General features: G+C 35.5%; 1 protein-coding gene across 2 annotated transcripts in view; it reads right to left on the bottom strand.

Annotated features, from left to right (window-relative positions):
• The window catches only part of LOC132121311 (retinoic acid receptor alpha-A-like), a 177,979-nt gene that overhangs the window by 13,748 nt on the left and 137,539 nt on the right, over positions 1-26,692 (bottom strand). The window contains exons 1-2 of one of the 2 annotated variants that reach the window (XM_059530596.1): positions 23,502-24,249; positions 16-164 (exon numbers count right to left, since the gene is read on the bottom strand). In XM_059530596.1, coding sequence (XP_059386579.1) covers positions 16-164; positions 23,502-23,640 — 288 coding nt within the window. In that variant the 5' untranslated portion in view covers positions 23,641-24,249. Of the gene's footprint in view, positions 1-15; positions 165-23,501; positions 24,250-26,692 lie in introns of those variants that run through there. The other variant, XM_059530595.1, reaches the window with a different exon arrangement.

Genomic DNA, 26,692 nt, shown 5'->3' with positions numbered 1-26,692 from the left:
GGTCACGTCACTCACCTTGCAGCCCTCACAGGCACTGACGCCGTAGTGGTACCCTGAAGATTTGTCCTGACACACAAAGCAGGGCTTATAGATGCGAGGAGGAGGGGGCGGAGAGGGTGGGCTCGGGACGATCTCCTCTGAACTCGTACTCTGGGTTTCAATAGCTGTGAAAGTGAGAGAGTTTATGGGTCAATGACATGACTTTTGTGTGTGTGTGTGTGTGTGTCTATTATTACTGTATTCAAAAATACATTAAAAATCTATTCATTCAGACTGTGACTCGAATACATATTTTCTATGATGATATCTGAACTAAAATTCCTTTTAATATCATTTCTGTCAAGCATAGTCATTCAAACAAAACTTGTTTAAAAATAGCTTTTCCAAACCAAACCAAAAAAAAACAAAAAACATTTTTTTATATTTATATAAAAAAATATATATTTATATATATTATAAATATTTATACTATAATCAATTATATTTATGTAACATTAATATGATTGTTATTCAGTATTCACATTTTTCTGTTTAAACATTATTTAACTATTGGTATATTTTTTATTATATTATTGTATTATTTATTATCTGTTAATATTATTAATATATTCAGTTTTCTCAAATTCCTTTTTATCTATCAGCAATTATGTATTATTAAATAATCAGTGCAATTACATAATTATTTAAATTAGTCATTTATTATTTATCCAACACTTTATTATCTTATTTTTCTTTAACTACATTATTATTATCATTAAAACAATTTAAAAAATCAAGCATGAAAATACCACATATGATACCACTGCATCAACATGTCTGTCTATCAGAAAGTGAATACTGTATATCAGAGTTTATTATTTATAATTTGGCACAAAGGACGATTTCCAGCATTGGATCACAAATCATTTTTCACTAGTGATTGCAACGTTGTAAGAAAAGTATACTAGTATTGCAACATAACATCATAAAGAGGAGTATAATACCATTGTCAAGTATGTAAATTCATTTGTGCAAGGGCTGTTGGCTGAAAAATTGAGGTTTTAAAAATCTAACACTGAAACACTTTCAATTAGCATTCACACATGATTTGGGAATCACTCAATTAAATCTTGCATACTGCAGGCAGTATGTGACAAGAACAACTGGACAATAGATGCCTACAAATAATAGTAATATTTCAGTGTTCTCAACAGGACACAATGTGTGCATTTCTGTGCTTTGAAAAAAAAAAAAAAACATGGAGAGGGTACCCGGGGTGAAAGTACGTGCTTGCCTCTCTTGCTGGTTTGGCAGCACTTTCTTTCACGTGCATGTGTGTGTGTGTGTGTGTGTGTGTCCCAGTCATAGCAGAGGGCAACTCAACTTGTGAGCTGAAGTTAAATATAGAACTCTTATTTACACACCACTGCTGTCGGCCCTGTGGGGCACATCTCACACACACAATGACTGCAGACGCATATCTGAAACAGCACACACACACACACACACACACACTGTCAATGTGCATGTTCCTGCCTGTCTCTCTGTGGGCAGGAAATACTCAGAGAGACGTCCTGGAACAGACTGACGGAATGAAAGGCTGACTCAGCCACGGACGGAGGAAGAATGAGAACGAGAGCAGGAAGGAATTGGAGAGAATGGAGGAGAAAATCAAACAACTGCTGTTCAAACATGTGGCTATAACAGCCAAGATAAGCACACACATGCACAGCCACATCATTGAGCAAAACATCCGGGACATTCGAAGAGCCAAATGTTTGTTTTGAGTGGACGAATGGACACTATAAACCTCCACGCGTGAAATCAGAAAGGCCTTGCTCTGAGTTCACGCTAAAATGTTCACAACACGAACTAGGCCAAAAATCTGAAGATGACTAAAGACCACATGATGAGCATTCAATTGCTCCACTGGGGTGGGGTAAGAGTGGGTGGAGAAAAATAATATTAATCAAGTAGATGTTTACATTTTTTAAGGAAATTGCGCAAAACTGTCTATCACAGGTTAAGATGTCGGTGATGGTTGTCAGGGTGTCTTGTTTCCTTACATGTTCTGGGGCTAGATTCATGACAATAATAGGTTTATTTCCAAGAACATGACAGGCTTTGGTGTTATCTGATTGTATGGTGGTTCTTGTAAAAGACTTCATGATCAACTCATCGAAAAACACCTTAGCCACCTTTTTGCACTGCAAGCATATTTACCATAATAATGCGCCACATATTTTACATCTGAAAATTATGATGAAGCCTAATTATAGAATACAAAATGTGTTCCCTATTAATCAATTAATGGAGTCAATTTTGTAGAGTTCTTACTGAAATTGAGCAAAATTCACTTCACGCATAATAACCAAATATCGATCAATGTTTATTTTATCAATCATCATTGTCACTTTAGAGTACTTGTGCACATCATGCACACTTTTTAAGGGAAGTTGTAGTTTATTCTAACTTTAAGAGGTTATTTTTAACACTCTTTTCAGGAATGTTTTTTTTTCAGTATTAAGATTTTTGCCTTTATTAGTATTATTTTTTATATTTTTTTCAATCTTTAATTTTACAGCTTTATTAATTTTGTTGTGTTTTTGTCATTTTATTAGCGCTTTATTATTAATTTATTATTTAAATAATTAAACAATCAGTATTCTTTAAATGTATCTTTATAGTTTTTATGCATTTTTATTAATATGGAGACGGTCTCAAGGAAGAACAATGTCTGTTCTGAAGAACTCAAGTCCTGTTTATGTGCCAATATTTTCCAAGCCACTTATTACCCGTAAAGTTTGTGTAAAGTGTTTTTCAATTAAAATGCAAATAATGGCTAATAATGTTAGAGAGTAGAGAAACTTTTCCCATCCCACCTCCATCTTTTACTCTATTTTTACCAATTTACAGTTAGTCCCACCCAAACTCATGCACCAGCTGAGTCAGAAGTTGACATGCCGGTCGCTCAAGACAACAGAACAAGGTTTTGACAACACCACAGAGCCAGTGTTTTCACTTCTCAGGAAGTTAACCTGTGAAAGCCAGAAACATACTTTAGAAGACATTAAGACATTGCCTGGCATTCTTTTGCGGAGATATTGTAAATGTAACATGTACTTGAGTTATGCATTACATTCTGAATGATGGGTAAAAATTAAGCTTGAAAACCTAGAAGCATTTGTGTTAACTTTCTTGTGTCGAGTATGTTTTAGACAGTATAGTTGAATCTGCACAATAAACTGGCATGGATATAGAATTTTAACACAAAAGTGCAACAGTATGATATTTAGGGAGAATCCGAAAGAAAATCTTGAATAGAAAACCACTTTTGAATATGATATGACTGAGCAAAAAGAAATAAAAACAAAACAAAATTGTGTTTTGTTGCATATCCCAGTTCGGTGCCACTGCATAATAACGTGTGTGCAAACAAATAGATGCACTCAGGACACCCACTACATCAGAGAAATGAATGAGGTGAGACAGGGATAAATAGAATGAGCACACTGTGTGTGTTGTAGTGTTTATGTCAGTGTATTCTATGTCAACCGAATTACACACAGAACACTTATATAACACACCACATTACTGCTCATTAACAACGACCTCTCTTGCTGTCTCGCTCTCCCTCTCTCTCGCGCTCCCTGTTTTTCTCCATGTGCAAGCTTCTGAATTTTTTTTTTTTTTTACGCGAAGCCCTGAATGTTTTTAATCATCTTACTTTTGATTTTCACACTAACATTTCATGCCTTGTAATAGCTCAGTAACATATTACCATAATGCACACTGTACCATAATGCATAGCTCTTTTTATTAGTGATTATTAGTCTGAATAGCTCTTTTTATTCGTGATGCACCAGGAATATATAGATATATTTTTCATCAAAACTAGAAGACTGATAGATAGATAGATAGATAGATAGATAGATAGATAGATAGATAGATAGATAGATAGATAGATAAATAGATAGATAGATAGATAGATATAGATTGTTGTGTTTTAACATTTAATTGCACAAAATGCAGTTTCTATATTAACTTTTGAACTATATAATTCTGTTTCTACTCCAGTTCATTGTTGAAATAGACAACCTTGTTGCAATTAATGGATGGTTGGTGCACTAGAAATTGTTTTTATTTAATTTTTGTTAAAGCATAAACTAAAAAGTCCTTGGTTCATAAAAATGAAGATCGATTAAAGATTATAAATTGATTGTTTATCCAGCTCTAGATGTTTTAGTTGTAGTTTACCACGCGTTGTGAATGAAATATACACTAATTTATACGTCCTAATTTCCATCAGTGATTTTGGCCTTCCAAAACTGTTTTGGCATATAACGAAAATGAATTTCAGCCAAATACTTCACAAAGGAAAAAAAGACTCTCTTGCTACTGAATATATTTGGAGAAATCTATCCGCTAGCATTTCCATTCTTCTCATATGCAGTAATTTGGCTTGAAGATTAATTAATCAAATTTCTAATCGCGATTACAATTATGGATGACACAATTACGTAATCATTCAAAAGCGGTAATTATGTTATTCTGCACGCTTAAGATGTTTTGTTTTTCTTTTTACATTTTCTCAATGGTTTTTCCATTGGTTTAGTTTTAGTTTTATTATAACCTTATAATACCATTCATACTTTTTAAAAAATTGAAAGAAGAAAGCAATCCAATGTATATTTGATATTTATAAAATACGACCTGTAGTTGCATCAAACAACGGTATATACATCATTCAATGTAAAATGTGATAATCATAATCAAGAGTCACAATTTCAAGAGAATAATCGTCAACTGTGACCCTGGAGCACAAAACCTTAAGTCTTAAGTCACTGGGGTATATTTTTAGCAATAGCCAAAAAATATATATATATATTGTACGGGTCGAAATTACTGATTTTTCTTTTATGCCAAAAATCATTAGGATATTAAGATCATGTTCCATGAAGAAATTTTGTAAATTTCCTACCCTAAATATATCAGTAGTAAATTTTTGAATGGTAATATGCATTGATAAGAATTCATTTGAACAACTTCAAAGGCGACTTTCTCAGTATTTTGATTTTTTTTTTTTTTTTTTTGCAGCCTCAGACTCCAGATATTCAAATATTGTCAGATCCTAATAAACCATACATCAATGGAAAGCTTATTTATTCAGCTTTCATAAAATGCATAAATCTCAATATCGAAAAATTTATACTTAAGACTGGTTTTGTGGTCCAGGGTCATGCGGCCTTAATTTCAACATTTAAGAGTGTCCTATTCCACCATTTAATTAAAAACATCCCATAGCGTCCCAGGAGGTCTGGGCTAAGCCCTGAATATACTCTGACCCTATAACTGCCCGTCTCTTTCTCTGTCTATCTCTAGGTTCAACCTGAGGTTACATTCCTAATGTTTTGACAACCAACAAACACTGTAACTCAACCTCTATCCTGCTCTCCTCTTCGGTCTCTCTCTTCATCTTTAGGAGCCTTTAACTCTTCCTTCCTGACAGACAATACGTCTCCCTTTCTCTCTGTGCCTGCTGTAATCACTCGTTTATTCATCTCTGGGTTCAGGTCTGGGTCTGGGCTTGTTTAGCTCTCATTACGAGAGGCCCAAAGGGCGCTGGGAGAGGACGGGAGGGGGTATTAATCAGATTTGGGTTGGTTAAGCCCAGCTTAAGTGTGTTAGCGGGGTAGAGACAGGCCCTATGAGAGAGCAGTCACACACACACACTTATCTCACTATTAGATTATTCACTGCCTTGCAGTGACAGAGTGCTTTAAGCATCAAGACCTAAGGCATTCCTTTGTTTTTTTGACATGATCTAAATCTAACATCAACCAAGAGACAGTGTCATCAAGTGATACATCTGATCCATTCCATTTATGACAAACTAAAACCAATAAACTACCGCCCTGAAAACCAAGAAACATCCAACATCACATGCACCGAGACACTACTTAAAATAGCAATCATGTTACCAGGGAGAAAGTGTAACTAACACTGAATCAGTCGATGAAAAATTCCACTATACCTTTCAAAGGCAGGCAGATGTTTTTATTTGAAATACCGGTAATCATAGTGACAAATTTCTTGTCATTTTGCCCCAGCCATTTGTCTAATATTTCACAATGCATTGACCGTTTTTTTTTTAAAGAAACATAAGCTACAAGGGTTGCTTTGTTTGAAATAATCATTCAGAAAAATCGGCCATTATTTTAGCTGGGTTGTATAACAAATTCAAAATACGTCACATTCACAATGATTTTGCTAGTGAAGCAACATCATGAACATCACAATGAATTTTTCACACTATTTAGGAAACTTAAAGGCCAAATTAAATTCTTCCTTGTCTCGCTTAAAATAGATGTTTAAGAATTTAAACTGATTTAATAAAAATAAAAAAAAAGACATTAGCTGTAAGTTAATTTCCATTAATAAGTTAACAAGTTCAAAACTCTCGTTTTTCCCATTTTTCAGAACAAAATGGTCCAGTAAAATATAAAAAGTATTTGTGCCTTATTTGATTGAACTAGATTACTTACTAGATAAACTTTGACATTCATGTTTAAAGCTGCAGTCCGTAAGTTTAGATTTTTTGTTGCCATCTCTGTTTGAAAACCTGGAATTGCAGATGTGTGTGAAATAATCTAGTTTGTGTGTGTTGTGAGTCTGCACGGCTCCAGCGCGGATAAATCTAATGTTCTGAAGAGTATGTGTGGCAGACTGTCAGTCGGTCACCGCACCGGTATGAAAATTTACTGTACTTTCCCCGTACATTGCCATCTGAACAAGTAAGGAATGAGTATGCCACATTGAATCTGACCTACTGAGGAAAAAAACATTACCATAAAGATCGGTTAGCTCTAGGGATGCACCGGTTGACCGGCCATAAATCGGAACCGGACGGTTTTTGCTTAGAATACGTGATCGGCAATCGGCCGGTTTTTGGTCTTTTTTCGGCCGATTTTTCCGGAAGTGCGCCCACATCAAACCGTTCAAATTATTATTATTGTTATACTTCATTCTCAAATGTTTAATGTTAATAACATCAGCATTGGTGACTATAAATATAGTTTGTATAAGCGTGTAGATTTCAATTTCTGCACATTCTAATCTAATTGTCATACCCTTCAAATTTCATATTAAGAAATTATTTTAACCCAAAAAGCAAATTATGCTCCCTTCGAATCGATTTTCTTTTAAAGCCTTGCCAACGGCGAGCGATGGTCGGGTTAGTTTGTTTGGTGTGTTCCACTCGTCGGCTCTCGTTGGGCTCACATCGGCACCAGTTTGCCCGGTCGGGGACGTCGGTGAGAGTGAGAACTCTGATTGGATGTTCAGTTCAGCGAACGAGTCAGTGCCGAGAATTAAAGCAAAAGTGATGAAAACAAGCATGTGAATGAAGGCCGTACAGACAGAAGGCTGTTTGTGATCTTTCCCAATCATTTTAATATGCAAATGTTTTCAAAACAACATGAGCCACTTAAAATTATTACAGTCATCAAATGGTAAGCAATCGCTGTTTTGCTTACATTTCGTATATCTGCGTTTATCTCGTATATCTTTGCTTCGGTTTCTCATTTTGAATGACGAATATATAATATTAATAGCTGCTGATATGAAAGGCTCGTTGCTCTCACACATGCGCAGAACGCACATGTTAGTTTACCTTCGGCTGTAGTCTGTGTGGTGTGTTCCAGCACAGCTTTTTGGTTCCACGCTGCCGACGCGAGGCGACAACACCGTCGGCTTTTGTCGCCGCTAATTCTTTGAAGTCGGCTTGGTGTGTCCCAGCCTTTAAATACACATTTTTGTAATCCCAGGCTATCTGTAATCAGAAGCACATTTATAACTGCAATATAATTTAATTTCATTCACATGTGTTTCATAAACACATAATCCTTTATGGATTACAGTCCGCCGTTAAAATGATACATTTAACAATTCTAGCTGCTGTGATAAAAGGCTATAAACGATCTGCCACCTGAAGGATCCTCACATGCGATAGCCTAGTGGCCGGGACAACAACTTTAAGTTTACAGACGTGACGTAATGACGTAGTGCCATGCTTGAATTTCCCACATAAACCTACCCATACCACTCAAATTAGAAAACATTATTATAAGCTAACCGTTGTGAACTGGGCAATAGTTTTGAACACTGGCTGGTTATGTACTTGCTCAAATACTGAATTTGGGTCTTTTTTTTTTAACCAAAAAAAGTTATGGACTGCAGCTTTAAGCCATTTCAGACAAATACATAACATAAATATCATCATTGTATAATATTTTACATTTATCATCTAACCTTGGTTGTATTTTCAGCGTTATTCTCTCTGTATGGTTAGGGCATGTGTTCATGCTGAGTGGAGGAGATTAGGAGACTCCCTGCCTACACACACCTCCTGTTTATCTCTCTCTCTCACACACACGGACACACACACCTGTATTCAGTGTTTTTGTATCCTGCATATCCATTTTGTTCAATACTAGACAATAGTATCAAATAAAATGATTAAAATATATTTAGTGCACATTAAATATTGCAAAAAACATTAGCTAGATAACTGAAAAACATGAATGAATATGAATAACTGGACCACGTCAAGTACCTGAGCACACAGTCTTGCTCTTGCAAAATGACTTTACAAGTAGCTTAAAATACATAGTAATTGTGTGTACATGTGTGTACTAGGGATATGCCGGTATCAAATTTTCCTGTTGCGATTAATTGCTTATGCTTTTATCACGGTAAACAGTATTATTATGGAAATTGAAATTTAGTTTAAAAAAAGTGCTCATAATAGAGTATAACGTTTCTTATAACAAAAATAACTAAACATTTAAATACAATAAAGCAATACAGAAAAATATATAAAGTTAAAAATTTGGCATAGATTAAAGTGCAAAAGAACTATAAAGACCCATAGGTATCACTTTACAATAAGACCTCATTAGTTAACCATTAACATTCACAATGAGCAATAGCTACATTTGCTACAGAAGTTATTAATCTTTGTTAAAAAAAATTGAAGTTTTAGTTTATGTTAGCTCATTAAATAACACAGTTGCAACTTTAGATTTTAACAACATGTTATTAAATATTGGAAAACCTAAGATGAATGAATATTCAGAAGAATATTTAATTGGCATTTTATGTTAATGAATTAACTAATGTTAAAAATGAAGCCCTAATGTAAAATGTAAAAAAAAAAAAAATCAAATGAAAAAAATCTAAATGATTCTCCCATGATTCTGAACTAAAAATAACATGTAATAGAACCTTTCACAAAATAATAATTGCGTGTATTGTAATTGTAATGTAATTATGTATATACACACACACACACACACACACAGTACATACCCACTAAACTAAATGTTTATATTAAAATTAGAAAAAAGATTCCTCATATACTTCACTTGTTTCATTAATGAATGAATCAGCATTTCTGAATGAACCTCTTGAATTAATGCATCAATGACAAGTAATTTTTAACAGTCACTTGTAGGGCTGTAAAAAAAAATGTGAATTTCGTATATTAATTGAATGTAAAATAAAAATCCAACTTCGAATGAAAAAACGTTGCATTTGAATTTTAGGAGTGCATTAAGGAGGCTGCCATATAAACCCCGGGTATACTTCACATTCCGTGTTCCGTTCCGTCTCGCCAACAGTAGTTATACTGTTAAGTATATAACAGTTAAGTATACGAAGTATACTTAACCTTTATCTGTCTCGCACAAGAGAGCCGCATGTTTGGAAAGCCATATAAAATTAATGTAAGTTCAACTTTTTAAAAACATATCTCGAGACTTTATGGTGGGTTTTTGTTCCCCATCCCACTGCATCTCATGTATTTAAATGAAAAAAATTATTCTGTGTAACTGGCTTTCCACCCTTTTTATTTAACCCTTTAACTGTCACCCTGTCCCGTATACGGTACGTCTACATTTACTTCACTATATAACAATTAAATCTAATCTAATCTTGACAAACTATATATCGTTGGAAAGGTCTAAGACTCCCAAATATATATTTTACCAATGTTTTTTGTTCAAAATTTATGTAGGAAAAGTAATAGATTAATTTATGACAAGAGTGCTCCCTCGATCATCTACATTATAACAGGAATTTTGACCTTTGTTAAAAAAAAAAGACTTCTTCGTTGCCTTTTTCTCCATCACATTTTAGAAATCATCAGAAATGATATATCAACTGAAAACTTAATCTCAAAATTCATCCCTTAAAACCCATTTTAAAATCAGACACTGCATTACCATGTAAATGGTACATCAATATCATGTTACAAAATATTTTCATTCATGAATTATAAAAATTCAAGTTTGAATTGTGCACTGTAAAGTCTATGTTCAAAAATGTGAGTGACAGTTTTAACTATGCATGCATACATGACGCTTTTTTGTTTATAGTCGATTAAGCAACTTAATTAATTATAATTGGTTCATAAACATTATTTTAAATATTATGTTTTTTTTCCCACAGTCATCTATTCTAATGCTTTGAATAAACTTGCATTTTTAATATACTCTTCTATCTCTTCTATTCTCTTGTGGCCTCAGGAGAGAAGACTAAAGCTTTTCTTCACCCTTACTGAAATTATGCATTTTAAATTCGAATATTGATAATATTTAAGTAAAAAAATTGAATTTAGTTTTTTAGTTATTTTGACAGCCCTAGTCACTTGTCAACTCAAAACAATATAATCAAGTTAGTTTCAGCCTGACGCAGTTCTCATTTTCCCGTCCTGTGCCACGTTGTTTAAATGGTGTGCCCATGAGTGTGCTAGTCTAAAAAAAGATGTAAACTGATGTGTGGTCTAAAGTCTGGTGCAATATTTTTTCTTTGTTATTTAAAAAACGCGTTAGTAATTTGTTCCTATAGATGGGCACACAGTGCACATACACTTTGCTTGTTACACACACAGCGACGCGAAGCAGCACACAAACATTTTTAAAAATGAAAAATTACATTCCGCCATGTAAATAGCAAACCCTCCATGGCGCGAGCACAACTGGCTTTTAAAGGTGATGGAAGATGAGACTCTGATTGGTTTATTGCATATTACACCCAAAAAAAAAACCTTTTACTCATTAAGAGAATAGGGACAACCCGTTTAGACCATGCGCCCGGGGGCACCGACCATTTTCCCATCTTTAAACTAGCTAAAGTCGATTCCAACATGTCCTGAGTGCACCTGTACCGTACACTTTAGACCATGTGCTTAAATCGTTAAAATAGGGACCTTAGTATATTGTCACTATAGATATTACTAAATTGTATTGTGTACGATATGTATTAGGGATGCACCGAATCCAGATTTTTTGGGTTCGGACAAATACCGAATCCACTATTTAAGATTCGGCCGAATCCGAAACCGAATACCGAATCCTACTCACATCCTCATTCCATTAACACAGTAAAACACATTAATGAAGTAAACAACGTCCACAGAAGTGTATTTTTCATTTTATTTTAACTGTATAAAAAAAAAAAAAAAATATGCCAGGATGACAAGTGGGAAAAAACTATTTTGACAATTACCATAAGCCTATGCTTACCCAAGTACAATCCAAAACCTTTCAATAAATGTGCAACAATGCGAAGAAAAGTGTTATTCTTTTCTTTTTTAAACCAGAATAGTAGGCAGTTTTCGTTTATAACAGTAGACTAGGCTACGATTAGAACAGTAGACAAATATTACAGAAAATATTAAGGAAAGATCACACACATCCTCCTGCGTCATAATTAAATTAATGTAAAACCTCTAACCTTTCACATGAAATGTGAAAAAAACAAGATGCTCTGCATTAACAGGTGACAGCCGGTTGCGAGTGTGGGAACGAATGTCCCCAGCAGTACTGAAAAGTCTTTCACTTGGCACCGATGTTGGTGGCACACAGAGGTTGATCTAGCCATTTTTGCCACCAGTAGAAATTGCTGCCGGTTTGTCTTCCCCCACTGAAGAGGGTCCTCTCTAAGAGGAATCAAAGGCTCACCGAGAAAAACGCTTATCTCCACGTCAGCGCCCAATGTAACTGGCTCTGTATTGCTACAGAACGGTCCTCATGTAAACACCATCATGTAATCAACAGCCGTGTGACGTCGACCAGCGTAGCGCAAGCCTAGGGTTCGGTTCAGTGGAAAAAAAGTCGAAAAAAAGCCGAAACCGAACCCCATCAGTAAGCCCAGTATTCGGCGGAATCCGAATCCTGGATTCGGTGCATCCCTAATATGTATAGTCTATGATAATACTGGAAGCTGACAACGAGTATGTAAGTATTAGTTGTCGATTATTGTGATATTTTATCAGCTATTTGAACTCTCATTCTGATGGCACCCATTCACTGCAGAGGGTTCACTGGTAAGTAAGTGATGTAATTCTAAATTTCTTCAAATCTGTTACAATAAGACTCATCCTCAAACCTCATCTACATCTTGGATGGCCTGAGGGTAATACATTTTCAGGAATTTTCTTTTTTGGGTGAACTATACCTTTAATGAAAATGTTAACTAGCCACCATACAGAATTTGAAAAAAAAAATAATAATAATAATAATAATAATTTTTGTCAATACTGCACACCCCTACTAAATTCTATGTATACTGGCCACTGAAAAATGCCAAAAAAAAAGGGTTTTGCTTTAAAGTGGTGCTATTATGCTTTTTCCATTTTTCAGCTTTAGTTATTGTTGTTTGAGCATAAAAAAAGATCTATAAAGTTACAAAGCTCAAAATCCAATTCAAAAACAGAAAGTGAAAGTGAAAGTGAAGTGACATTCAGCCAAGTATGGTGACCCATACTCAGAATTTGTGCTCTGCATTTAACCCATCCGAAATGCACACACACAGAGCAGTGAACACACACACACACACACTGTGAGCACACACCCGGAGCAGTGGGCAGCCATTTATGCTGCGGCGCCCGGGGAGCAGTTGGGGGTTCGATGCCTTGCTCAAGGGCACCTAACCATTAGGCCACGACTTCCTCAACTTCCTGAAAACTACAACGAACGACTAGTTTGAACTACACCACATATTTTCCGGGATTTGTGATATCAAAAATACAGACGAATGGGACGAGATCTGGTTGAGCTGCACTAGAGAAGGCAACGAGTGTTATCACTATGTCGGAGACAAAGAGGTGTTGTAATAATGTAAAATATGTGAAAATTAATGTATTTTTCGAACAACCTAGTATGAGAGCCTGTTCTAGTTCAAAAACAAAATCAAAACTTTGTAAAAGAGCATTATAGGACCCCTTTAAATTACAGAAATAACACAAAGACAGCTCTGACATGAATGATTTGACATGAATTCTGACATGATTTGCTTTCTCTAGATCTTGTTGTCATTGTGAAAGAAAGTAGGCCAATTATGTTGCCATTGCCAAAGCAAAAAGGATTCAAACCGGCCCTTTCTAACCCTGTACTGCCTTTAATTATTTCCCATGATTTTTCCCAAACAAGGTCTATTTGCTTTACGAGCATGTGAACAAAGACTGTTTATGTCTAGGGAATAGTGTATGGATTTGACAGCATGAGGGCCATGAGCATCAATTATTGCTAGAGTGGGCAGCTTTGACATAAATAGTGCAGTACAAATGGCCAGCATTATTATTTAAACATATTCAAGTGTTAATACACAGAATGTCTGAACGTAAACTGAAATGTAATGTTATTATCTGAAAGAAAGAATATGAATGAATGAATATCTTGGAAGTACAGTGATTAAACATGGGGACATGTCATTCAGTCACCTTTTTTTATTAGATTTTTTTTTTTTTTTAAGTGGAGCCAGTTAACTGAGGGACAGGAATAACGTGGATTACTTGTAGATTATTATCAGCTGTTTGGACTCTTATTCTGATGGCACCCATTCACTGCAGAAGATTCATTCCTCACTTCAACAAGCATTGTTGGGAAGGTTACTTTGGAAATGTAATAGGTTACAGATTACAAGTTACCCTATTTAAAATGTAATAGTAGTGTAACTTTTTCAATTACTTTAATAAAGTAATGTAACTAATTACTTTTGAGTACATTTTGATTACTTTTATAAATTTCTAATGAATGTTAATTTGCAACTGTTAATCATCTTCAACCATTTTACACCATGCAGGTTTAACCTTACAGTAGTGCTTAGTACTGTCAGACTTTCATCATCCTTCATCACTTAAATTAAGATGATCACATTTGAACACATCCACCACACAATCAGACTTTAGTACTGCCTTTTAATTAGAGATTGATCTGAAGTTCAAAGCAGATTTAAAATCAAAAGAAATAGTTTATAGATACTATTTTTGAAACCAAATTTTTGCATAACTACAGGCATCTAACTGCATCTAACAATGGTTTGGGGAAAAATAGTTAATAAAAAAATAAAAGCATATACATCAACTCAAAAACGGTTATCTAATAAGCATGTGTCCTATTTTGTGTACTAAACTCCTGAAACATTGGTGTCTTTCTGAAACACTGCTGTCTCTTTGTATATGATATGATGATAGTTTCTCAAAATAAGTAAAAAATGCTCATGAAGTGACTGTTCTAGAGATTAATTTCCATGAGGGGCGGACTGGGGAAAAAATAGGCTGGGAAATCTCACACTCATACACCCACAACCCATTCTGAAACATGGACAACCCTATTTTTTTTTGGACCTGACATGAAAAAGATTTGAATCCTTAGGTTGGGGACATGCAACGTAATTAAGAGTTCTCTCCTGAACTGCACCTTCACTTCCATTATCCATCCATCTCTCTCATGACTTTAATACTGAAGATTTTTATTTGACTTGTACCATGTTTTGTAAGTGCAATTTTTTTGGCAATTGAATTTCCACTTGTATTTATTTTTACTACAAATTCCATAATTAAACCACGGTTAGTGCCATACCATAGGCTACATTAATTTTCCTAAGGGTTGTGTTTTTGTATCCACTAGCTCCCCCTAAACCTATGATAAAATATGATGATTTGTCTGCTAAATTACTACTGTAACATTACAAAAGATAATAATGACGTCGTTTATACAGTATTTTGAGTGATTGCGAGCAATGTGCTGCTGCTGCTTGACTAAGTAAACAAAGACAAAACTACATTAGCATATTTACAGATGAAACTGTCCTGCACCTGAAACCCTGAACAGAAGTGTCGCTTCTCTGCTCCAGCTGTGCGCTTACACATCTCACTCCGGTCTCTCTCTCTCGCATTGAATACTCGGGAGTCTGATCCAAACCGTTCGGCGGAGGCGCAGAGAGCGCGCGAGCCCAACCATTGCCAGTCACGACTAACCGATTCATGATTTATTATCGATTTAATTATCGAATGGCGGATATAATCGCTTTAGTATATTCGGCCTGCAATTATACAATAACAATATTAAAGTAGAAGGCCAAATCGTCTGCCAGGCCACCGGGAATAGTCCTGGTTCTCCCGATGTCCAGTCAGTGCCTGATTTCCACAGACACGCAGAACGTGCAGGATTCATATTCAGTCTTTTTGCGGCTTAATATTCACAGACATCAGTCCATGTCGGGTTTTGATTCAAGTGTACTGACCTACTTTTGATTTATTCGACCAAAATGTGGCATATTGCTTCCGCGTTATAGGCTGAATTCCATTTTTATGACTCGATTCTACGAATGTGTTTTCCGCGTCTCGGAGATTATGGGCCATATGTCTTATTATAAAGAAATAAGCTGTATGTGGATGTGTGTAAATATTCAAATGTAATCCTCTTTGTAATCGTTAAAATTTTCATAAATAACTGTAATTTAATTACTCATTTTATCTTAGTAACTGTAACTGATTACTGTTACATTTATTTTGTAATTAAATTACGTAACGCCGTTACATGTAACTAGTTACTCCCCAACACTGTCAACGAGTGATGTAATGCTACATTTCTCCAAATCTGTTTCAATGGAGAAACAAACTCATCTGCATCTTGGATTAAATTTTCTGCATCTTAAATTTCAATTTTAGGTGTAAATTTTCAAAATATTTATTTTTTTGAGTGAACTATCCCGAACTAATTAGTGCAACATGTTTGATTTGATTGTCAGTGATGTTCTCATTAAGATGTCTGTTCCCATGGTTCATTAAGAACATGTGGCAAAAAAGGAGTCCTTAAAAGATGCCTGACTCTCACTTGTTCTTGTTTCTCACTTGCTGTTGTTAAAGTAAAATGAGACTGACCCTCTTCACTCTTCCGTGTAAGGCACATCTGAAGTTTATTTCCCATCATGCACTTGTCCCATGGGTAGAATGAATGAACATATGTAGACTATTTCAGAAGTCATGGGTTTTTCAGCAGAGTTCACCGGGCTAATATTTTCATGTATGCGTGTGTGCGCTTATGGGATTTCTGAGGATGAGACGATCTCATTCCCTCTTCAGACATCAATTTCCTGTAAGTGTCCAAGGTCTTTGAAAATCTCCCACACACTTAAATACAGAGATCAGCTCTTCCAGTGCTGAGGGTCACCATATCAGTCGCTGTGCATGCAATTCTCAACAACACACACAAGAGCATTAACAGATGATTTCTGCTGTGATACACTACTCGTGCCAATCAATAATCAAGAAATCAATTAAACAATCACTTATGAGATGTGCGATTATGGAACTGTCACATTTTAAGCAAAAATACAGACATGCAACCATACATTTTTAAGAATCACACTAATCTGATTCTTAAAAATTCTACAGGCACATGAATGAGACACAAGATGATGGCAGTTTGTACTTCAAGCCACCGGGTCAGAAATTGTCAAATTTGTGACATCACAGCTAATTAACATATAACCCATCTATTCATTAACTATTCAGCAACTTGAGGCCCTCTGATGAATAGTCTCAACTCCTGTTGGTATGTGGAGAGTAGCCAATCAAAAACAGAGATCATTTACCTGTACATATAGAAGTCTTAAAGCTACAGGAAGATAGTTTGGTCCAGAGAGTGGTGGAAAATATGAAAAGTATGACTATTACAATAGTACAATATAAAAGTATTTTTATAGCCTTTTATTTTGACATCAGGAGAAAAGATAAAATGAAAAATATGAAAATAATGGACCATTTTAGAAAGGGGTGGGCGATATATCAAACGATATGATCATGCGCATCTAGTCAGTAAATCTGGTTCCGTGATTATTGCTAAATCGCCATCACCTACTTTTAAATGGAGCGGCATTTAATAGAGAGAGACGTAGATCACTGAAAAGCTATGCAATATCGTGTTCATTATCCCAGATGAATAGCCTTTGATAATGACCGCGATAATGCGTAGCTTGTCAGTGATCTACGGCTCTGCCTATTAAATGCTGCTCCATTTAAAAGCAGGTGATAGCGATTTAGCGGTAATCACGTAATTTTAGCTGAAATCAAAATGAGTCACAATTTCATACTCAATGCTACATGACAAAAATACTTAAATGAACCGATTTTTACACACACACACACACACACACACACACACACACACACCCACACACACACCAGCTAATTCCAAACGGGTAGCTGCTTTCCCCCCAGTTATCATAAAATGCCAAAAAGTCTTGCTTTAGTTTTGCTTAAAGCCTATTTGACCAACAATTTAAACACAACATATCACATCAACAGTGCCCATATATTAACACAGATCTCGGGAATGTAACATTAAGAGATAAAATTCCTTGATGTCCAGAAGCAAAAACAAATACGAGTAAACTGGGAACATTCCGGAGATGATGAAAGGGGACAGTCAATCTCATTCCTGAAACAAAGTTCACTCTCACACATTCACAACTTCATGTTTTCTTGAGCATTCAGAATAACAGGGTATAATTCAATTTCAACCAATAATTTGATAGAATTGGATTTCTCATACAATTCAATTCCAACCATGCAAAACCAAGTCCATGTTGCAGCTTCTAATAAGTGACACCATTTATTCAGCAAAAAACACCAATGATTCAAAACACCAACGCTTCTTTTTAGGCTTTGTTTGGAACCGTTTTGTTGAGGAAATAAAGCAAAAACAGACAATACTGACATTGTGTCCTTACAATATTAACTTCTTGCCCAATAAAATCAGTATCACACATGCAATCGTGCTGATATTACAAAAAATATTATTTTTGTTATAATATTTCATAACTATATCATACAGAAATATAATATTTATACAGAGGCATACTGAATTTGAGTTTTTCTGTTTATGATTTATGTAAGCATAGGCCACAAGAAGAATAAACCAAATCTAAACCTAACCATCCCACAACAATTTAAAGGAAATATCCATGAACAACAATAATGAGAACTTCTGAGAACTCTTATAAACACAAGGACCTTTCCAGTCAGTACAGCCAACAGTAGACACACACCGTCTTCTTGTTTCTATGTAACTCTGCAATCAAATGGCTTACTTGCCACCAAAATACTTCCAGCTCTCAGCCAATCATGTGTCAGCGTCTGAGACCAGATGTCATTCAAGTACAGACAGAAGTATTCAGGTTCAAGTGTTGTCCTTCTACCAGCTCGCACACAGAAAGACTCACGATTCGTTTCATATAATCAAGTCCTCCTCCGAAACAATAGAATTCTGATTCTCAAACAAGCTGAAGCAAAACTCAATTATCTGAAGTAGACATGAGTGCTTGTGTGTGAGGGCTTTTATCTGATTCCGCATAGATATTTTACTTCAGTATTTTAATGCATTCCATGAAAAATGTACGCCTACGCGAGTCTGCAAATTTGGACAGGCTGCATTTCTTTTCGGCCTTAAACATTTGAGCACTTATACTGCACACACACACACACACACACACACACAATAACATTTTATTTCTCATAAATATATTCAGCTTTCACAAAGTTCAATTCAGTGAATGGGCTTGTTTGGATGGTTCATATAAAATGTCCAGTTCAAAACATACAGTACAGACCAAAAGTTTGGACACACCTTCTCATTCAAAGAGTTTTCTTTATTTTCATGACTATGAAAATTGTAGATTCACACTGAAGGCATCAAAACTATGAATTAACACATGTGGAATTATATATGGAATTATATACATAACAAAAAGTATGTCATATTCTAGGTTCTTCAAAGTAGCCACCTTTTGCTTTGATTACTGCTTCACACACTCTTGGCATTCTCTTGATGAGCTTCAAGAGGTAGTCACCTGAAATGGTCTTCCAACAGTCTTGAAGGAGTTCCCCGAGAGATGCTTAGCACTTGTTGGCCCTTTTGCCTTCTGTCTGCGGTCCAGCTCACCCCTAAACCATCTCAATTTGGATTCAGGTCCGGTGACTGTGGAGGCCAGGTCATCTGGCGCAGCACCCCATCACTCTCCTTCTTGGTCAAATAGCCCTTGATGCCTTCAGTGTGACTCTACAATTTTCATAGTCATGAAAATAAAGAAAACTCTTTGAATGAGAAGGTGTGTCCAAACTTTTGGTCTGTACTGTACATGCATACATACATACATAAACACCTTAATCACTGATTGTTTGAATTAAAGGTCAAAGAACATCTTACCTTTTTGTAGTAAAATGCTACTTTTCATCAATGTCTTAGAACCATTTGAATAAATTACGTTATTTTCTAGCTTTAATAATCCATAAAACTAATAAATGGTGCTCCAACTGTAAATACACAGTTTGGGATCACTATAATTTTTTTGGAAAAGACAGTACAAGGCTTCAGTACAAGGAAGGTTTGCAGTACAACCATTTTCAACAAATAATGAAGGCTTCTTAAGTACCAGATTAGCATATTAGAATGATTTCTGAAGGACTGTGTAATGCTGCCTTTTCGTTGCAATGATTGATGTAGTAAATCATGTTTAGACCTAGAAAAGCCGCTATGGGATGTTTTGTTGAAAGTCTGGGGACGCGCACACACATAATGAACTCTTAATGTGATCGTCTACATAGGCATGTCATCTTCAGTACTGTTCAAAACCACACAGTAAAACAGACAATGTAAAAATAAAAGTAGAACAGGCCTAAATTAAATATTCATGTGAGATGAAAGCTGAAGCGGCCAATAGATAAGAATCTCTAAAGACGCCCAGCTGAAGAAGCAGTAATCCTATCAAAACATTTATACACCACTTTCTTTCCAAAGACTGATAGAATGTGGTCATTGCATAAGAGCTACTGCTTAACCTTCTGGTGGATGCTTTAAAAATTTAATAAAACTAAAAATCGCTTTGTATATTAAAAGATAAATCTAAGCCTAACTAAAATCAGGAATGTCATATCCAGAATATTACACAGAACCAAATTCTCAAGGTCAGTAGGAAAACACCCCAGAAACACTTTAGAACTACACAAGAACAAAATCTCGCAAAACTTACAAACTGCATTATGTTCTGTGTTCACACCAACAGACCACAATGTTCTGTCTAGACAGAACATTGTCTGTTGGTGTGAACTCATAGTTATTCATTGCAAGTTTGTATAACTTAAGATGGGATTCATATAGAAATGTTTGATCGTTTTTATTTTAAATGTAAGTAATGAAAGTACACCCCAATCTTAACCATAAGTAAGCATAGGTCCTATGAAAGCATATATACTGTGTGTGTATATATATATATTTAATTTATTTAATTTATATATATTTTATGAGTAAAATAAAGTCTGTACTCTACACATTTTGTGCGCTGTTAATGAAGAATAGCTACAAAACACTCCATATAAGACAAGCTTGTGCAACAAACCATTCCACTTCTTCCTCTGTGGGTAAGGTAATAAAGTGTCAAATCAATGCACATTCAGTGCTATCAATTTTGTTGGAAAAGTGCCAAAAGCATTTCAAGTTTATGAAATGACAGAATTATGAAACTGGCCAACTTATCCATTTTCTCTGAAGAATTCACATCACATCAATACAGATCATCATTTAATTATCTTAAAGACTCTTAAGTAGGAAGCACTTGAAGGCAATGGTGGTTTCAGCTGGTCATAAATGTGCACGAGTGCTAAAGTGCAAACATTCCACATGACTAATCGTTTAGAATGAGACACTGTTACAGCCGTTCTCACACACACCCTCCAATAAGGGCTCAGACGGCTAAACACAGCACATGGCACAACAATGCATTGACATGTGAAATGTGTGCAAAGGCATGCAATACATGAATAGAATTTAAGAATTAATGTTTGTAAGAACTGCGCAAGTGTAAAGAGAAGTGTGTATGTGAGTGTGACTGTCATGTGAATAAGAGGCAGTGCATTCCTTTACGCTGAGGTGTGTAATCTCTCTGGAAACCAAACCTTGGTACTGAGAGAAGCCGACTATCAAAGATTAAGTGTGTGTGATCCTGATCTACCCTGAGCTGTCAGTCTGATGACTGAGTCTATACAGACACATCAACACCCTCATGTCTCGCTCTCATTTAAGAGTGAGTTATCATGATGCAAGAATATAATAAAAATGCACTGCTTCTCAAGACACGTTAAGATGCTAAAACAACCTTGAATCTGTGTACAACTACATGCTGCAAACATTCTTTTATAGTTATGATACATGCAGTTTTATGAGCTTATATCAACTGGGAAAAGCCACTTTAATCAAAATAATGATGAAAATGGAAAAATGAATGTAGTAGTTCACCTAAAAATGTTAATTTTCATTAAAGTTACTCAGCCTCAGGCCATCCAATATGTAGATGAATTGGATGTAATGCTAAATTGCTTCATATCTGTTCCAATAAAGAAAAACTCACCTATATTTTGGATGGCCTCAGGCCGAGTACATTTTCAATTAATTTTCTTTTTAGGGAGAACTATTCTTTAAATGTCCATGTTTTTATCAAAAACTGTCCTTGTCCGCCTTTGTTCAGAAACACAGAAAGTGTTGCTCCAACAGTAGGATTCCAGAAGTATTTTTAGTGATGACGTATAAACTTTTCAAGACAGACCTTCTTCAGTCTCTCCTCCCTATATTATAACTACTTGCATGCATAATTTTATGCATTTCAAAGACTTTTTGATTTAAATTAAATGTAATGTGATTCAACTCATGCTATTTTATGGCAAAAAAAAAAGGTGGGCGATTCGTGTTGTGCTACAAAAATGCCAAAAACCACAAATGGCCTAATAATAATAAACAAATAAAAATTATAAAATTTTGTTAAACAGAAAAGAATAGGGCAGATCAAATAAATCGCAATTTTTCATCTCCAATGCTATTTTAATAAGGTAAATTAGGCATGCAAAAGCACACTTGCAATAACACATAAACAGCCATTCCTTATGTAACTAGTGCTTGAAGAGAAATATAGCCTATAGTGCACTTCAGCCAAGAGTAAGGGTCTCTTGACGGCTCAAAGTTCCATTACATAAAGCATATCTTATCCATACACCTCCAACAAAACTTGCACGTTTGACTGAACTGTACTGGTACATGCTATCTTTACCAAAGTGATGCTATGGAAATGTTTAACCAAAACATTACAACCAACGTATGATTACATTAACAACTGGGGGTCCACAGACTGCGACGATCCCTCGAAAATGGCACAATTTGTCTATATAAAACTTATAGACATTTATTAATTGACATATTAAAAAAAAAACAGTCAGAGATCTATATATTTCTAAAGGTGGTTATTATAGATTCAGTAGATGAGTGCAAAAGCATCAGTAAACAAATGTCAATTTCTTTGTTGGATAGTACAATGGCTGATTGAATCCAGAACGAGCAATAGCATGTAAAAGTTGTTAATTAAGAAACTAGGTCAACAATAACGCTCCTATGCATAATGTAGTAATGCATGTTAATGTGATTACAGAATTCTGCATTTTGAGGGGACTCCTGAGAGTCTGGTGTACTTGATCTCAACATTTTAGCTAAACATTTAGTAAACTATTGTTTCTGACACTCTTTTCGTTCCTGTTTCTATGTCAAAGGTCATGGACGGTGTGACCCTGTGCACCCGGGTTCACCATCCACAACACTCAAAGAGCTACAGCAGATCAACTCTTTTAAAACTGATTAAAGCAAAAATCCTGCAATTACTTTCTCTCTTCATAAAACAGTTTCAAATCCACAAGTTTCCCATTAACCTTGTTCTGAATTTCATTCATATTCTCCGTTCCATTAAAGCTCAGCATGTTAATGAGCTGTCATAAAAGCACAGCTCTCAAGAGCCAAGATCTGCATGATTAAATGTTTTCAGAGCCATGTGCTTTATATGAAGGATTAAATAATAGTGCAGCTATCTGGTTATCTCAACAAAATGAAATGCAGGCTTGATGATGGTAACAAATAAACGAGCATGTTAAATACAGAAGGATGGGATGATCTGCATGCTGCTATATGCAGACAGAGCATCTCTCTCTCGGTGTGTGTTTGTGTGTGTAAGTGGGTCAACCAGCTGGATTCAAATCTCTGTATATGAATGACTGACATAAACTGAATTAAAGCAGACAAATTAGAATGCAGTTTAGTTTAGGAGACTCTACAAACATAAAGTGTTTTGCTGAGTGCACGTACAGTGGTTGGATCCGCTCCAGTGCTGATGTCTGATGGATGAGCTGAAGGGATGGGGCATCTTGTCCGGGATCAGACATCCTCTGCTCTGATTATAGTAATCCATCATGAGGAAAGGGTTCACATCCACACTCTCATACATGATCGGTTCGGACTCAATTCTTTAAGATAACAGCTGATCCACGATTGTACACTTCACATAGAGCTTTAACAGAGAGATGGATCCATGCCAGACATCCCAGATATTCCCAGAGGAGAACAGGAACTACAGAAGCAAGTAAAACTAAAGCTGAAGCGCTCGTGCATTGCCAGAGATCAGTCAAAGCAATGTCCGCTGAAATACTTTTTGTCCTTGTTCAAAAGTGCAATTTCTAAAGAGTATATATGCTTATATTTTTTTAAACCATATATACTGTATTTACTCCAAATCCTAAACGGTTAATAAAATAAAAAAATACAGAACGAACGAGGCATTAATAAATCCATCAAATGTCCAGTGCTGAACGGTGAGTTTGGTCCAATATTTTTCGCGAAGCTCCGATTTAGTGATGCGATTATTTTGTCTCGTTTGTGTCTCGGTGATATCATAAACTCGTGCAGCGATATTAACAGGATCCTTTTTAAATGTTTAGTGTCCTCCCGATTATAATCAACACACAAACGCGCGTTTAATGAGCCTGTGTGTGTGCGTTATTAATCCGCGCGGTAACCGTGTGTTCACGCGCACGTAGCTGCTTAGAGTGTGAGAGGATCTTGACGAGAGTGAGCAGCTGTCTGTAGGTCCCGCCCATTAATGGTGACGACACGAGTGACTACGTTCTGGCCACGCCTACATCCACAGATCTGCTTTTAATCTCCACCCGCTTTAACGTCTCTGTCTCCAAAGCCCCGCCCACACTGCATCTGTTTCACTTTTTATGTCAAACTAAAATACAAATGATATTAGTTTATTAAACTGCCATAAAACGTCCCTAAAATAAAAACTCCCCATAATCTGGCAAATAACTGAACAACAATCTGTCTGTGACAAATGTACACTCTCTAAAAAACAAACAGCAAAATACATTAATTTTTAATAATAATAATAATTTTGTGTCAAAGATTGCAACACTTAACTGCCCATCTATAATATTTTTAATTCTACCTTGCAGATCATAGGCTCAGAAAATTAATTTAATTAATTAATTCATTCATTCTTGAGCAAATTTATTTGTTGATAGTTGATGTGCCTAACTAAATTTACCATATATTTCAATATTTAAATTAGTTTTATATCTGCAATTAAATTGACAGAAAAAAATATAAATAAATACAAAGTAAATTAAAAAACAAACACGTTTATTTAAAAAGGTCATATGTAAATATATATATATATATATATATATATATGTGTGTGTGTGGTGTGTGTGTGTGTGTGTGTGTGTGTATTGTGGTACTACAATTTGTTATACACTGTTATATATATACTTTATTGAAAGCAAAACAGCTTGATACCTATGGTCTAGTACAAAATTACATATCAATGCAAAAATTACCAATTATAGTCAAAGGAATAAAAAGGAATGGCATCTTCAAAACACAGTTTTTCGATTACATAATGCACATCCTCTAAGTTTTGGTTTCTTAAACCAACTTTATAGTTCCTCCTTCTCAACTAGTTTGGCCCTTCTTTAGTTCTCTCATGGCTCATTCATCTCTCTCTCTTTCGCCGTCTTACTAATTTGCCTAATGTTATGCGGCTGAACTTTTGCTGAACCCATGGAAGCAGTCAGCCTCACCTCTCAATGACCCACTCCATGACACTGATTCGCTTCCATGCCTTTCTCATCTGACATCACACAAAGGCGTTCCACCTTGTTCACTGGCCTTGCACAATCACACTCAGAAGAGCACGTTCTTTGGAACGATGTGCTGAAAGTTTTCAGAGAAACCACCTCAGATGACTCACAAAACAACAACATCTTGGAGGTGGCTCAGTAAACTTTTTATTGTGTATATCTCACTCTTTCCTCTGAATATCCAAAGTGTCATCTCGAAAGCTGATTCAAGAAAGAGTTTCCAAAAAGTGTTTGGGCACTAAATGTCATTGCATTACATAACAAAATATAAAACCAAGTGGCATTCATTTTAAAATAAAGTTTTCAAGCAAAAAGTTTCACAGTAAGGCTTATAAGCCTGAATTAATAAACCAATAGATACACAGTTTGAAATTAAATGGTCCCATCACTGCATGGGCGTCTAATCCTGCTTCTGGAGGGCCATTGTCCTGCAGAGTTTAACTCCATCCAACTCCAACACACTTTCTTGAAAGTTTCTAGTGAGACTGAACACCTTGATAAGCTGGTTTAGGTATGTTTAATTGAGGTTGGAGCTAAATTCTGCAGGACAGTGGCCCTCAAGGAACAAGTTTGTACACCCCTGCATTGTTGGAACATTCATAGTTAATGTAATGATGTAGATACTCTACTAAAACACAGTGAACTTAAGGGGAACTGACTTCATACATCCACTAAAAATCTCTACAACACCAGCTAATTAAAAGTCACTGTTAAAACAAAAATTTAATTTTGTTTTGAGAAAATCTACAGTAGTTTGCTGATGTCACCAGATTTGATATGTATTTAATGCAAAATAATACATAACATTATGTGATCACCATGTGTCCACTGTATTTTCTGAATTTGGGTCAATGAATAACAGTCAAATATCAAAGTAATTCTAAGCAGAGGGTGAACAGAAAACTCTTTTAAAGCAGTACCTGCTGATAAGATAGCAAACTCAGCATTCAACTACAATACTGTCCCTCCTTCAGTCTTTCAATATATTGAGACCTGGACCACTCTACAATCACAGCAATTCAATCTTAGATTAGTTGTAAGCATGTGTTTCATTTATACATTGCTTTATTTGCAAATCCAACTGGTTTCAGTTGTTTGTCGAGATGGATTTCCCATCATAAAACAGCAACAAGTTACTCGTCCCTACACATAAAGTACATGACAAGCGGTTTGAATTATTAGGTAAACTTTGATTTAATCTAGGTTTTAAAATGAAACTCACCCAGTGAGTGAGTGCATTTTTCACGAGTTTCATTTAGTAGGAACTTACTGGGACTGATGAAAAAAAAAATATATATATATATTGTGAGACACTGAGAAACCTGTGCATTTATCATAAAACATAAAAAAATTTCT

The sequence above is a fragment of the Carassius carassius genome, chromosome 39 (assembly GCF_963082965.1).
Source record: "Carassius carassius chromosome 39, fCarCar2.1, whole genome shotgun sequence".
Lineage (NCBI taxonomy): Eukaryota > Metazoa > Chordata > Actinopteri > Cypriniformes > Cyprinidae > Carassius > Carassius carassius.
Note: the sequence above shows the minus strand (reverse complement) of the source record. Positions and strands in the feature narration are given on the sequence as shown.